The 16017-nt window shown below is 43.2% G+C and overlaps 1 protein-coding gene and 4 pseudogenes across 5 annotated transcripts; all 5 read right to left on the bottom strand.

Moving 5' to 3' along the window:
* Nucleotides 1-442: 442 nt before the first annotated feature.
* LOC310735487 (histone H2B pseudogene) lies at nt 443-955 on the bottom strand (annotated as a pseudogene). The gene has a single exon. The product of its transcript is annotated as a histone H2B pseudogene (transcript).
* A 567-nt stretch (nt 956-1522) lies between these two features.
* Nucleotides 1523-2694, bottom strand: LOC310735547 (histone H4; the record flags this gene model as incomplete). Its single annotated transcript, XM_083558325.1, has 1 exon — nt 1523-2694. The coding sequence occupies exon 1, from the start codon at nt 1832-1834 to the stop codon at nt 1523-1525; it is 312 nt and encodes a 103-aa protein (XP_083414451.1). The 5' UTR covers nt 1835-2694.
* A 4875-nt stretch (nt 2695-7569) lies between these two features.
* LOC310736208 (histone H3.2 pseudogene) lies at nt 7570-8151 on the bottom strand (annotated as a pseudogene). The gene has a single exon. The product of its transcript is annotated as a histone H3.2 pseudogene (transcript).
* A 423-nt stretch (nt 8152-8574) lies between these two features.
* LOC310736258 (histone H2A pseudogene) lies at nt 8575-8985 on the bottom strand (annotated as a pseudogene). The gene has a single exon. The product of its transcript is annotated as a histone H2A pseudogene (transcript).
* A 385-nt stretch (nt 8986-9370) lies between these two features.
* Nucleotides 9371-10140, bottom strand: LOC310735240 (histone H1 pseudogene; annotated as a pseudogene). The gene has a single exon. The product of its transcript is annotated as a histone H1 pseudogene (transcript).
* Nucleotides 10141-16017: the final 5877 nt, after the last annotated feature.

Here is a 16017-nt window from a genome sequence, read left to right as displayed (position 1 = left end):
TAATGGTAATTATGTAATGCCGATATGACAATACAAATCACGTGTGCCAACTATGGCTCTAAGTTAATATATGTTGTGACTCTAGGGCCCTGATGTAAAACACTGTACTGCTACTATAGCTCTAATGCTAATTATGTTGTGCCTCTATGACTCTAATCCAAATGATCTTGGCCAACTATGGCTCTGAGTCAAATGATGCTCTGCTACTAAGGCTCTAATTCAAATCATGTTGTGCTGCTAGGGCCCTGATGGGAAACACGGTTGTGCAACTATGGCCCTAATTCAAATGATGATGTGCAAATATAGCTTAAAATTAAATTATGTTGTGCTGTTCTGCAAATATAGCTCTAATGCTAATTATACAAAGCTGCCATGACTGTAATTCAAATAATGCTGTCCTACTGTAGCTCTAACGCTAAGGTTTGATTACTTACCTCGTTATACAAAAGGTCATAGTCAGCGGGCGGCGAGAATTGCTGCCCCCGCAAAGAAGACCGCTCTTTGTATAAAAAAATGGGTGGCTCTTAAAAGAGCCGTTGGTTTTTATCTTAAAGACGGCGATAACACGCTTTACTTTGAGCTGGTGTACTTGGTGACAGCCTTTGTGCCCTCGGACACGGCATGCTTTGCAAGTTCACCGGGAAGCAACAGGCGCACGGCGGTCTGGATTTCCCTGGAGGTGATGGTGGACCGCTTGTTATAGTGAGCGAGACGAGAAGACTCACCGGCGATGCGCTCGAAAATGTCGTTTACGAAGGAATTCATGATGCCCATAGCCTTCGAAGAGATGCCGGTATCAGGGTGCACCTGCTTCAGAACTTTGTACACGTAGATAGCGTAGCTCTCCTTCCTTGACTTTCTGCGCTTCTTGCCTCCTTTGCCGGCCGTCTTCGTGACAGCCTTCTTGGAGCCCTTCTTGGGCGCGGTCTTTGCTGGATCAGTAGGCATAATGCTGCTTCTCGAGGAAACTGCGAGAGAATGAAAAAGGCTGCCTCGCCGCCTCTCTATTTACAGACCTGCATTGTAATTACGAACAAGGGAAAGGAGTCGTATTATTGGTCACAAATCCAAACCTCATCATGCAAGGCTCCGCCCTCGTCCCATCCTCTCCCGTTCCCTCTCCCCCGCCCCTAAGCTAGGCTTTGTTTCCCTGCCCACACGCACAGACAAATATGAAATATGAAGTAAAAAAATAAAAATAAATATATATATATATATATATATATATATATATATATATATATATATATATATATATATATATATATATATATATATATATATATAGACTTTGAGACAAAACTGTAGTGCTTGTGCAACATTTTACCTTATTAGAATATATCTATAATTATTCCAAATTCCATTAGTCACATAAACTTGAGAAAATAGTTCTTTCCTCCCCTTCTTCGCCACACACACACACACACACACACACACAGTAAAAGAAACAATAGCTCATTTTGTAATATTTGGGTGGCTCTTAAAAGAGCCGTTGTGTTGACGTTATTTGGTAGGTAAGCGTTTAACCGCCGAAGCCGTAAAGAGTGCGTCCCTGGCGTTTCAGGGCATACACCACATCCATAGCGGTGACGGTCTTTCTCTTCGCATGCTCGGTGTATGTGACTGCATCGCGGATGACGTTCTCCAAGAACACCTTCAGTACACCACGAGTCTCCTCGTAGATCAGACCAGATATACGTTTAACACCACCACGGCGAGCCAGACGGCGGATAGCCGGCTTAGTGATACCCTGGATGTTATCGCGCAGAACCTTACGGTGGCGCTTAGCGCCTCCTTTGCCGAGTCCCTTGCCACCCTTTCCTCTTCCAGACATGGTGCTGCTCTCACAAAGTCAAGCTGCTCAATAAAGAAGCCCCGCGCAATGCCCGCCTATTTATTCTCTCTCCACAGGACCTACTTGAGAACAGGCGAGGGGGGCGGACCTAAAACCAACGATCACACAAAAGAATGTCTTCAAAGCGAAACGCCACAGCCGTTAACATGCTAGAGTCTTGTACTTCCTCAGGCTTTTTGTCCACACAAACATAGTAATATATAAATAGTAATAGTCATGTAGTGGAATTGATTTAATTTGGTTTTTGCTCACAGCATGGTACACTCAATGCAGTTCAATACACAAATATTTGAATTGAGAATTATAATTAGAACTGTTTTGACTCAGTTGCAATTTTTATTCCAGTAGAAGTATAAATCAAATTGCAGTTCTTGTTGCATTAAGTAGGCTTATATCATCATGAGGAATGCAAAATATTGCACACACTATGCTTTCAGTTACTTACACACTGTGCCACTACTGTCCAGAAAGGTGTAAACCTGATGGGGGACAAAATATTGAGCTACTGTACATATGCAATTAAAAGGTTTTCACATATCCCAACTCATCTGGAAGCTGGGGTCAGAGCTCAGGGTCAGCCATGGAACAGCACCCCTGGAGCTGATAGGGCTAAATGCCTTGCTCAAGGGCTCAACAGTGGTAGCTTGGCAGTGCTGGGGCTTGAACCGCTGACCTTGTGATCAGTAACCCAGAGCCTTAACCACTGGACTACCACTGCCCTGCTGCCACCACTACCAGTAGTAGTAGTAGTAGTAGCGTTAATCTTGTACTATACTTTTCAACACACAAGAAATATAGCATGACTATTGTAGGAATGGCCCATGATTATTATTAATATTAACAAGCATTATTCTCATTTCTATTAATGTGGTACTATTTGCATTAGCAGTAGTAGCAATAGTAGTAGTCGTTTTAGTAGTAGAAGTAGTAAAAGTAGTAGTAGTAGTCAGTTATCTCTCACATAGGTCCGGAGATTATGGTAATATTTGAATCAAGCATCAGAATGAGTGAGTGATTGTGTGTACCTACATGGGCTGTAGAACATTGAGTAAATATATGTATATTATTTATCCAATTCAATAGGACGAAGTTTCAGAGACAGATGATGCTTCAGATACACAGTCACTTCTACAGCACAAATATTTTGATGGCACCTTAAAAAAGGGAGAAATGTTCCTTTATTGAGAAAACATAAATGCAGATGCAAATATGAGTGCAGGAACAGGAACTCACAAATCATTCGTGAACATCATTCCACCACAGCAGGAGCTGACAAGCTGAGCAAACCCAGTGCTCAATCTGCACTAGTGTCCAGAAGTATATGGAAAGTGCGACACACTTTGTCTGGGAGTTTGTGCATCTTTTACCTATGCTGCAAAATATGCAGTAAGGTCTCTATGTATTTGGACAGTGTCACGCTGACTTGTACAGACTGTCAATCAAACTATTATTCTAGAACTTAGCGCATCATGACACATTTTTCTTGGTAACTGCTCCACTGTCACAAAGAGTGTGTATGCTCACTGAGTGCTCACCTGAATAGGAAATGCAGTGTATGCTATATATCTCTGTTTATATTTCCTAATAACGCACCATGTAGTGTAGACAGGCATCATTGATAAAGTGAACAATTCCTTTGACTTGACTTGACTTGACTTCGGTAATCAACAAAAGGTAGAGAGGAATGTGCACTTTCTAGATTTGGTCACACAATAGCAGTCAAGACCGATGCAGAACTACACACCATGCTGCCTTAAGCAATCATTATTATTATTCATGGTATTCATCAAACCCTATTCTTAACTCATTCCTCAACATACTAAGAATAATTATTAGGATCATAGTTGGTAGTAGTAGTAGTAGTAGTAGTAGTAGTAGTAGTAGTAGTAGATGTAGTAGAAGAATTAGGTCTGAGATGAGATCAGAACAAACAAACAAACAACATACACGAATAACACTTAAAAAAATAAATTAGACCATAAACACTTCATACTAGTGTTTAAGGGTATACAGTATACAAACAAACAAAGAAACAAACAACATACACAAACAAAACTTAAAAAAAAAAAAAAAAAAGACCAGAAACATTTCATGCAAGTGTTTAAGAGTATACAGGGATATTCCTAATAAAGGCAGAGGTCGGTGGACGTTGTAGAGCTTGACTGCCATCGTGTGGCAATGTTTACATGTGGCAGAAACATGTAGATTAAAGGAATTGATGCTCACATCATTTTGTGTGATTATTGTGTATGGAACAGGCATTTACTCTAGGGTTTAGCATTAATAGTTTGAGATGAGATCAGAATAAACAAACAAACAAACAAACAAACAACATACAACGAATACAGCCTTAAAGAAATAGACCAAAAACACTTCATACTAGTGTTTAAGATTTCTAGATTTGGTCACACAATAGCAGTCAAGATCGATGCAGAACTATACACCATGCTGCCTTGAGCCATCATTATTATTATTATTTATGGTATTCATCAAACCCTATTCTTAACTCATTCCTCAACTTACTAAGAATAATTATTAGGATCATGGTTGGTAGTAGTAGTAGTAGTAGTAGTAGTAGTAGTAGTAGAAGAATTAGGTCTGAGATGAGATCAGAACAAACAAACAAACAACATACACGAATAACACTTAAAAAAAAAAATTAGACCATAAACACTTCATACTAGTGTTTAAGGGTATACAGTATACAAACAAACAAAGAAACAAACAACATCCACACACAAAACAAAACAAAACAAAACAAAAAAATACAATAAAATTTAAAAATTTAAAAAAAGACCAAAAACACTTTATACTAGTGTTTAAGGGTATACAGGGATATTCCTAATAAAGGCAGAGGTCAGTGGACGTTGTAGAGCTTGACTGCCATCGTGTGGCAATGTTTACATGTTGCAGAAAAATGTACATTAAAGAAATTGATGCTCACATCATTTTGTGTGATTATTGTGTATGGAACAGGCATTTACTTCAAGGTTTCGCATTAAAAGTTTGAGATGAAATCAGAAAAAACATACAAACAAACACACAAACAAACAAACAAACAACATTCACAAATTAAACCTTAAAAAAAATTTGACCAAAAACATTTCATACTAGTGTTTAAGGGTATACAGGGTTTCTTCCTAAAGTGAACTGTGAGTCCCTTTTTGTCTCGCTTCGTGTTTATCTAATAGGCCAGTAGAACACGTCATATATATCAAATTGCACTAGTGCCCATAACTATTTTGACAGTCACAAGTTCCTAGATAATTTGAATATTTGTGTGCGTGCGTGTGTTTGTTTGTTTGTTTTTATTTCTTGCTCTTCCCAAATCTCTTCTTTTGTCCAATGTTGCACAATATGCTGGAAACTGTCGGTATATTTGGACTGTGTTACAATTTGAAGAGAGAAACAGAGTAAGAGAGTCAATAATGTCACATTAGATTAACATATGTCTCCCACTCTCTCTTTCTCTTTCTATCTCTCTCTCTCTCTCTCTCTCTCTCTCTCTCTCTCTCTCTCATTTCAGCAGGTTGTTTGTTGAATTTAGCTGAGCTTATACTACAGTTAGTCGTGTCAACAGCTTGGCATCAGCACACATCTCTGTAACTGGACCCTGGACTTGCTTGAACACCTTCACCTCCTCCAGTCCCACACTCAGGGATGCGTATTGTACCCTTACTTATATTCACTTTTCCACTAATGAGTGCTTACCTGCCTAGGCCTTAGAAAGCATCATCAAGTTTGCTGATGACACCACGAAGGGTAGGCCTGATCAGAGGTAAAGATGAGACGGCTTTCAGGGAGGAGATCCAGCGACTAGTAATTCACACCAACAGAGATGTTGTGGAGTGTGAATTCAGCCTCAAGTTACTTCAAGTCCTTATCTTCGAGGATCTCACCTGGTCACTGAACTCTTCTCTCTACTTCGCACACCCATGACTTCAGTACCACTCATATTACATCACTTCAATACCAGAAACTTTTTAAATGCGTTTCTTGCACATCCTTTCTGAACTGCTGCTATATTGCTCCTTTGCAGAACACTTTCTTCTTTTTGTTTACATTTTTGCTACTCTTCAATTTTGTTCAATTTGTCTTATCACAACAGGTTCACTGGCAGAGCTATTATGTGTTTTATGGATTGTCCTGCACTGACTTGTGTTGTCTTGCACTGTCTTGTGTTGTCTTTGCACTGTTTGCACCAGGTTGCACTCATGCACTTTATGTGGCAAGGACACTTACCAGCCCTGTGTGTTCTGTTTCTGGAATTGTTGTTTAATGTAGCATCAGGGCTGGGATGTGAAGGGTCCGTTGTCTCATTTCACTGTGTACTGCGTCAGCTATATATGGTTGAAATGACAATAAAAGCTTCTTGACCTGACCTCTTGACTTGTCTCAACAACGCCTGTGATTGCTGAGGACACTTTAAAAGTCCTGTCTGTGCTACAGGATACTGGAGAACTTCTACACCTGTACCATTTCTGTGTGGTACAGCAACTGCACTGCTCCAGGCCCTATAAAATAAAATGGAAAATGAAAATCTCCCAATTAATCATTGGCACTCCGCCCCCCTTATCTTGGAGAACATTCACAAGAAACACTGTCTGAAAAGGGCGCAGCAGTTGTCTGTGCAGAGCTCACAAGATCATCAAGGACCCTTCACATCCCAGTCACAAACTGTTCAACCTCCATCCATCAAGATCGAGATACAGAAACATACGCATCAGAACCAGCAGGATCAGGGACAGCTTTATTTCCATCCACTATCACCACACTGAACTCTACACTACACCATTAGATCACTGTATAAGCACTGTATATGTAAATGTTACATATTGTTTTTTGTATACTCATATACACGCATTCTCTACACATATTGTGCCTCACTTCCATCTGCACTACTATTATATTTATGTGTATCTGTATATACCTTACTGTACATCCTGCCACATTCATGTATATACAGATATATATTTCTATCTATCTAACGAACCTCTGAGCAGATGCTAAATGCATTCTTTTAGCTCTGTACATGTACATGTATCTTGCACAATGATAATAAAGTCAACAATAGATCTAATCTAAAATATAATATAAAATTACACTAGTGTCCATGAGTACTTGGAGAGGGCCACTATTCATTCATTTCATTGTGTTGCTCTTGCTATTGCACTTTGTCCCACACAAATACATATACACATATATATGTGTGTGTGTGTGTGTGTGTGTGGTCAGGTTTGGACGTATATGCACGATATATACACGACAACGAAAGAGAACATACATATAGTGCTTTAGATTCATGTTATGTCAAATTGTTCCTAACGCATAAAAACCATGTTTAAATGGTCAGAATCGTAGTCAGCATACTAAAGTTATATGTGAGAGAATTAATACTATAATTGCAATTTATTTTTATTTGTCTCCCTTAGAATACAAACGAGAACACGAGAATGGGAAGTGACACTTTGGCCACAAGATGGCAGTCACGCTCCGTGCAGAACAGCAAGCGACCTTCTTTTTGCATTTATTATTATTACCACTATTATTAATTATTACTACTACTACTGTAGCCAAGTATTAAAATAATCTATAATAAAATACACAAAATGCTCAGCGACAGAGCCATAAAATCAGAGGTTTACTGAAGCGCTCCATTCTTCTAAACTACACTATATAATCATCATTTGTTTAAAAAAAAAAACACGGTATAGACTTGCTCGTTTTACTGAGACAGTGAGGTGGCTCTTAAAAGAGCCTTTGTGTATACTGGACAGAGTCATTGTTTAAGCGCGCTCTCCGCGAATACGGCGGGCCAGCTGAATGTCCTTGGGCATGATGGTCACTCTCTTGGCGTGGATGGCGCACAGGTTGGTGTCCTCGAACAGGCCGACCGAGTATGCCTCGCTCGCCTCCTGCAAAGCCATTACAGCGGAAAACGCAAGTCAGTCTTGAAGTCTTGAGCAATTTCTCTCACCAGGCGCTGGAAGGGCAGCTTGCGGATGAGCAGCTCAGTAGACTTCTGATAGCGACGGATCTCTCTCAAAGCCACTGTGCCGGGCCTGTAACGGTGAGGCTTCTTCACGCCGCCTGTAGCCGGAGCGCTCTTGCGAGCAGCCTTGGTGGCGAGCTGCTTCCTGGGCGCCTTGCCACCAGTGGATTTACGGGCAGTCTGCTTAGTTCTTGCCATAGCGTTGAGCTCTGCACTTCGCGGACGAAAAACAGAATAAAAAGCGCTAGCAAACGCTGGCTTTTTAAGCCTGAACGACGCCTCGCGTTCATTGGGCGTCTCGAAACCTCTCGTCTTGCATTGGATCGATCGCTATACGTCACCCGACGATTATTGGCTTAGACCTAGTCAGCGCCACAGTTTGAACACACCACCCCATCCTCCCTCCCTCCCTCGGCTCTCTTGCACAGCACTGTTTTCCTCTGTACTATAGTTACACAAAAACGGCCGTCGCAATTTAGTTTCACTTTTCAGACCTTGTTTAACCAGCATACTTCCCTGTTATATTTATGCTATTTAATATATTTATATTAGATCACTAATGAGAGTGGCATGATTATTAGACTATCCTAATGGGCCCTATTAAATGTGATTCTCTTGGGTGCAACGTTCTAGAATGAATACAATTATATACACAAAGTAACAAACTTGCACTTTTTGAGTCAAAGTGGGTGGCTCTTAAAAGAGCCTTGGGGTACTGATAAACACAGCATTGGACGACTTTACTTGGTCTTGACAGCCTTCTCAGTCTTCTTAGGCAGAAGTACAGCCTGAATATTAGGCAGCACACCACCCTGAGCGATGGTCACTCCGCCGAGCAGTTTGTTCAGCTCCTCATCGTTATGCACGGCGAGTTGCAAGTGTCGGGGAATGATACGAGTCTTCTTGTTATCACGGGCAGCGTTACCAGCCAACTCCAGAATCTCAGCGGTCAGATACTCAAGCACAGCTGCAAGGTAAACGGGAGCGCCGGCACCGACGCGCTCAGCGTAGTTGCCTTTACGCAGAAGCCTGTGCACACGGCCTACAGGAAACTGAAGTCCTGCCCTGGATGAGCGAGTCTTGGCCTTGGCCCTGGCTTTGCCACCGGTTTTGCCTCTTCCACTCATTTTGCTGTAGATCAGATTCGTTCAAGGAACAAGTCGATAATAGTGAACGCTTCGCGCTGAAAACTTAGTGATATAGGCAACACAGCCTCTCTCTCATTGGCTTAGAACGCCATGTGATCAACATCCAATCACAAATGCACAAATGGTGAAACTCATTCAGCCTTAGCCTAGACCCCCCCACACACACACACACACACACACACACACACCTCCCATCCCCAATAGTTTGTGTGTGTGTGTGTGTGTGTGTGTGTGTGTGTGAGATTGAGGATTGAGCGCTCATGGGAGACACAGGTATCAGGAAACAACATTCATGTGAAATGTGTACAACGATATCATATATCATGTAATCATAAGCATCTCTATACCTACTACATAGTTTGCGTATTCATATGTCATAAATCCCTATCTTGTATTCGCTTTCACTTTCATAATGGGAGGATCCAAAATGTTGCTCTTTGGGGGAAAATATAGGTGGCTCTTAAAAGAGCCGTTTAGTTAAGGTAGACATGAAATAAACAAGCAAACAAACATGTTTACTTCTTCTTGGGCGCTGTCTTTTTCGCCTTTGCAGCCTTGGGCTTCGTCGCTTTGGGCTTCACGGTCTTTGCTTTCTTGGGGTTCTTGGCTTTTTTTTTAGGAGTCGCCGGCTTTTTCGCTTTCTTCGGGCTCTTGGTGGCTTTTTTAGCAGCCGCTGCGGGCTTCTTTGCCTTCTTCGGGGACTTCTTGGCGGCGGCGGCAACAGGTTTCTTGGCCGCCACCTTCTTGGGCTTCTTCGCCACGGCGGGTTTCTTCGCCTTAACAGTGGTGGGCTTCTTCGCCTTAGTTGCGGTCTTCTTTGCGGGCTTCTTGGCTTCGGTCCGCTTCTTGTTTAGCTTGAAAGAGCCAGACGCGCCGGTCCCTTTGGTCTGTAGAAGAGTTCCCTTCAGCACGAGACCCTTGACAGCGAGCTTGACGCGGGAGTTGTTCTTCTCCACGTCGTATCCGTCGGCGGCCAAGGCTTTCTTCAGGGCGGCGAGCGACACACCGCTCCTCTCCTTGGACGAGGAAACGGCTTTGACGATGAGCTCGCCGACGCTAGGGCCGGCTTTCTTGGCCCTCGACGCTGCTTTCTTTTTCGGCGCTTTAGCCGGCGCGGCGGCGGGCGCGGGAGCAACTTCTGCCATCTCTCTGGTATCTCTAGTATCTCAGTGCGAGTCAGACTCTGTATACGCTGTGTAACACACAGAAACCTCACGCCCCTCTGCTGGTAGGCCGGTCTTAAAACCGAGCATGAGAACGTTGTAGACTCAACCGGGCCGCCGCCGAATGAGTGCGCTTCCGCGACACGCTTGCGAGTGTGTTTTCTCGCAGCGTTTCTCGTCGTAAATAAGACGCCGAAGACAAGATCCCGCGCTATTATGCACACATTTCGCGCGTACGGGCTTGCAAGTGTTCCCCGAGGCCCGTCATGGCCGAATAGAGAGCAGTGGTCGCTCGCGTTTTGCACGGAAGTGCACCGCGCGCCTGGCGCTCGAGCCGGCGCTCGGCGCATTTGGTGCAGAGTGCAGTGTAAAAAGGGGTGAGTAACAGCCATGTCGGTGGAACAGCGTGTGTTTCACGTGAACGGCGAGCCTTGTCAATGTGTCTGATGCATTGGCAGTGTGTGAATGCTGTGCAAAGTATTGGGAACGCTGGCTCTTGTGGGCTGTGTGAAGCACATGTGTTAGTGTATGGAGCAGGTGTGCCTTCCGCAGCCGGACTCCCTATGTCTTTGTCATCGTCTGGTCTTCGCCACTCGGCCTGGCGCTCCTCGTGCACGGAACCGTGCTCTAGTAGTCCCAGGCCGACAGGTGTGCCTCGTGGCCGCTTAACCCTAATTCCACTCAGGTCAGGCTGCGCTAACCCTAATTCGAACAGTGCCAACCCTAACCCTAACTCTATGTCATTCAGGCTGCGCAAACCCTAATTCGAACAGTGCCAACCCTAACCCTAACTCCATGTCATTCAGGCTGCGCTAACCCTAATTCGAACAGTGCTAACCCTAACCCCAACTCCATGTCATTCAGGCTGCGCTAACCCTAATTCAAAAGTGCCAACCCTAACCCTAACTCCATGTCATTCAGGCTGCGCTAACCCTAATTCGAACAGTGCCAACCCTAACCCTAACTCCATGTCACTCAGGCTGCGCTAACCCTACTTCAAACAGTGCTAACCCTAACTCCATGTCACTCAGGCTGCGCTAACCCTAATTCAAACAGTGCTAACCCTAACCCCAACCCTAACTCCATGTCATTCAGGCTGCGCTAACACTAATTCGAACAGTGCCAACCCTAACCCTAACTCCATGTCACTCAGGCTGCGCTAACCCTAATTCGAACAGTGCTAACCCTAACTCCATGTCACTCAGGCTGCGCTAACCCTAATTCAAACAGTGCCAACCCTAACCCTAACTCCATGTCACTCAGGCTGCGCTAACCCTAATTCGAACAGTGCCAACCCCAACCCTAACTCCATGTCATTCAGGCTGCACTAACACTAATTCGAACAGTGCCAACCCTAACTCTAACCCAAATTCCATGTCATTCAGGCTGCGCTAACCCTAATTCGAAAAGTGCCTACCCCAACCCTAACTCCATGTCACTCAGGCTGCGCTAACCCTAATTCGAACATTGCCAACCCTAACCCTAACTCCATGTCACTCAGGCTGCGCTAACCCTAATTCAAACAGTGCTAACTCTAACCCTAACCCTAATTCCATGTCACTCAGGCTGCTTTAACCCTAATTCGAACAGTGCTAACCCTAACCCTAATTCCAATCAGGTCAGGCTGCAATAACCCTAATTTGAACAGTGCCAACCCTAACCCTAATTCCATGTCACTCAGGCTGCTTTAACCCCAATTCGAACAGCGCTAACCCTAACCCTGTTCCATTCAGGCCGCTCTAACCCTCAATTGAAAAGTGGTAACCCTAACTCTGAATACCTTTGTGCTGCACTAAGCCAAACTCAAATTAAGTTGTGCTGCTATGGCATTAATGTGAAACACTGTTGTACTACTACAGCTCTAAAGCTAACTATGTAGTCTTACTATGACTCCAATTTAAAAGATGTTGTGCTACTATGGCAGTAATATAAATTATGTCGTGCGGCCATGGCCCAAATTCAAATTATGTTGTTTTACTATAGCCCTAATTCAGATTCTGTTGTGCTACTATGCCTCTGAATGGAAGTATGTTGTGCTGCTATGGCCCTGATGTGGATCAATGTTCTTCAACTATAGCTCTAATGCTAATTCTGTTGCGCTACTGCAGTTCCAATTTAAAATAGGTTGTGCTGCTAGGGCCTTGATGTCAAACACTGTTGTGCTACAGTAGCTCTAATGCTAATTATGTAGTGCTGATGTGACTCTAATTAAAATTATGTTAGCCAACTATGGCTCTAATTCAAATTATGGCGTGCTGCTATGGCCCTAGTGGGAAACACTGTTCCGCTACTGTGGCCCAAATTCAATTCATGCTGTGCTGTCCTGGCCCTGATGTAAAACACTGATGTGCCACTGTAGCTCTAATGCTAATTATGTAACGCCGATATCACTCCAATACTAATCATGTGGGCGAACTATGGCTCTAAGTTAATATATGTTGTGCCTCTAGGGCCCTAATATGTAACACTGTACTGCTACTATAGCTCTAATGCTAACTGTGATTCACATCAGGGACCTACCAGCACAACATGATTCGAATTAGAGCCATAGTAGCACAACATAGGTAGCATTATAGCCATAGTAGCAGAACAATGTTGTGCTACTATGACTTTAATACAAATTCGGTTGTGCTGCTAGGGCCCTGATGTGAAACACTGTGCTGCTACTATAGCTCCAATGCTAGTTATCTTGTGCTGCTATGACTATAATGCAATGTATGTTGGCCAACTATGGCTCTAACTATGTGCTGCTACTATTGCTCTAATCCAAATGATATTGGCGAACGATGGATCTAAGTCAAATGATGCTCTGCTACTATGGCTCCAATTTAAATTATGGTGTGCTGTTAGGGCCCTGATGTAAAACACTGTGCTGCTGCTATAGCTCTAAAGCTAATTATGTAGTGCTGTTATGACTAAGTCAAATTATGTTGGCCAACTATGGCTGTAATAAAATTATGTTGTGCTGCTAGGGCCCTGATGTGAAACACTGTGCTGCTACTGTAGCTCTAATGCTAACTGTGTTTCACGTCAGTGCCCTAGCAGCACAATATACCGTATTTTTTGCACTATAGGGCGCACTAGATTATAAGGCGCACTGTCAATGAATGGTCTATTTTCGATCTTTTTTCATATATAAAGCGCACTGGACTATAAGGCGCATTAAGCGAAAAAAAAAAAAAGATAAGTCAGTCAGTCAAACTTTATTAAACGCGTTCACAATAACTCTCAACATTATTTAAACGTTAATGAGCGTATTCGCAATAACTACCAACCTTGTTCAGTTGTAACACGTAAAATACAACACAATACACTCACTTTTTCAGTTTATTCCTCGTCCACAAATCCTTCAAATTTTTCATCTTCAGTGTCCGAGTTTAACAGTTGGGCGATTACGGCATCCAACATGCCTGAATCCCTCTCGTCATTATCCGAGTCAGTGTCGTTGCTGTTAGCTGGCAGTTCAGTGATGATTCCGGCCTTTGTGAAAGCTCGGACAACAGTTGAGACTGATACCTTAGCCCAGGCATCCACGATCCATTGGCATATAGTGGAGTAAGTCGCCCGGCGTTGTCTCCCTGTCTTGGTGAATGTGTGTTCGCCTTCTGTCATCCACTGCTCCCACGCAGCTCGCAGTTTAACTTTGAACGCCCTGTTGACACCAATATCTAGCGGCTGGAGTTCGTTAGTTAATCCACCTGGAATGATGGCAAGCTCCGAATTAGTTTGCTTCACTTGGTTTTTGACAGCATCGGTGAGATGGGCGCGCATGGAGTCGCAGATCAATAGGGACGGAGATTTGTGAAAAAAGCCATCCGGTCTTCTGACGTAAATTTCTCTCAGCCACTCACTCATCTTTTCCTCGTCCATCCAGCCCTTTGGGTTAGCTTTGATGATGACGCCGGCTGGAAACGTTTCTTTTGGCAAAGTCTTTCTCTTGAAAATGACCATGGGTGGAAGTTTCTGGCCATCAGCCTGGCAACTGAGAACTACAGTGAAGGATGACTTCTCGTTCCCTGTGGTGCGTATAGACACCGTTCTGGTCCCTGTTTTCTCCACAGTGCGGTTCACGGGGATATCAAAGGTGAGGGGAACCTCGTCCATGTTGGTGATGTGCTCTGGCTGGATCTTCTTTTCAGCGATCTTGTTTTTGCAGTATGCGCGGAAAATGACCCACTTTTCTTCGTAATCTTTTGGCAGTTGCTGCGAGACGGTAGTTCGTGTGCGGATAGAGAGATTACGTCTTTTCATAAAACGAAAGCACCAAGAAGGACCGCCTCGAAAGTCATTGATATTCATGTCCTGTGCTAACGCTGTTGCCTTCAGTCGAATAAAGACTGTGGAGACGCTTCTACCTGCTGCTCTCTGTTCAATAACCCACTGTTCTATTTTGTCCTCTAACTGTGGCCATCTCGCTTTGTTCCCGCGGAAACTCTGTGTGGTCTTCTTTACTTGGCGCAGGTCATCTTCTTGCTTCCTCCACTTCCGTACCATTGATTCATTAATGTTGAATTCTCTCGCAGCTGCTCTATTCCCATGTTCTACTGCGTGACTGATAGCCTTGAGTTTGAAGTCCGCGTCGTAGGCGTGTCTTTTGACAGGTGCCATTTTGGGATCCTTATAAACACACTGTAATATTATGGTGAAGCACAGTATGTATTACTCCGCGACGCTCCTGGCTACGGTAGCCGTAATGCTGCAAGCGGTGCGGCTTTGTAGTTTACCAAAGTCGTACTAAAACATTTTGACTTAGCGCCGTGAGCGCCTTGTACCACACAAAATCGCTTAGAGGTTAGTAAGCAAAACCAGAATTAATCCATATATACGGCGCTTCGGATTATAAGGCGCACTGTCGTTTTTTGAGAAAATTAAAGGCTTTTAAGTGCACCCTATAGTGAAAAAAATACGGTAATTTGAATCAGAGCCATAGTAGCACAACATAGTTAGCATTAGATCTATAGTAGCAGAACAATGTTGTGCTACTATGACTCTAATACAAATTATGTTGTGCTGCTAGGGCCCTGATGTGAAACACTGTACTGCTACTATAGCTCTAATGCTAATTATGTAGTGCTGCTATAACTATAATTCAAATTATGTTGGCCAACTATGACTAATTCAAATTACGTTGTGCTACCATGGATCTAATTTGAAATATGTTGTGCCTCTAGGGCCCTGGTGTGAAACACTATACTATACTGCTACTATAGCTCTAACTGTCTTTCACATCAGGGCCCTAGCAGCACAACATAACTTGAGTTAGAGTCATAGTTAGCATTAGAGCTATAGTACAGAACAATGTTGTGCAAATATGGCTATAATTTAAATAATGTTGTGCTGCTATGGCCCTGGTGTGAAACACTGTTCTGCAACTATAGCTCTAATGCTAATTACACAGTGCTGTTATGAATATAATTCAGATTATGTTGCACTGCTATATAGCCCTGATGTGAAACACCGTTAGCATTAGAGCTATAGGAGCAGAACAGTGTATCCCATCAGGGCCCTAGTAGCACAACATTATTTGAAATGGAGTCATAGTAGCACAACAGTTAGCAGAACAATGGTGTGCTACTATGACTCCAATTCAAATAATGCTGTGCTACTATGGCTCTAATTTAAAATATGTTTTGCCACTAAGGCCCTGATGTAAAACACTGTGCTGCTACTATAGCCCTAATGGTAATTATGTAATGCCGATATGACAATACAAATCACGTGTGCCAACTATGGCTCTAAGTTAATATATGTTGTGACTCTAGGGCCCTGATGTAAAACACTGTACTGCTACTATAGCTCTAATGCTAATTATGTTGTGCCTCTATGACTCTAATCCAAATGATCTTGGCCAACTATGGC

Source organism: Silurus aristotelis, assembly GCF_946808225.1.
Source record: "Silurus aristotelis genome assembly, chromosome: 13".
Lineage (NCBI taxonomy): Eukaryota > Metazoa > Chordata > Actinopteri > Siluriformes > Siluridae > Silurus > Silurus aristotelis.
This window is presented reverse-complemented; position numbering and strand designations above follow the sequence as displayed.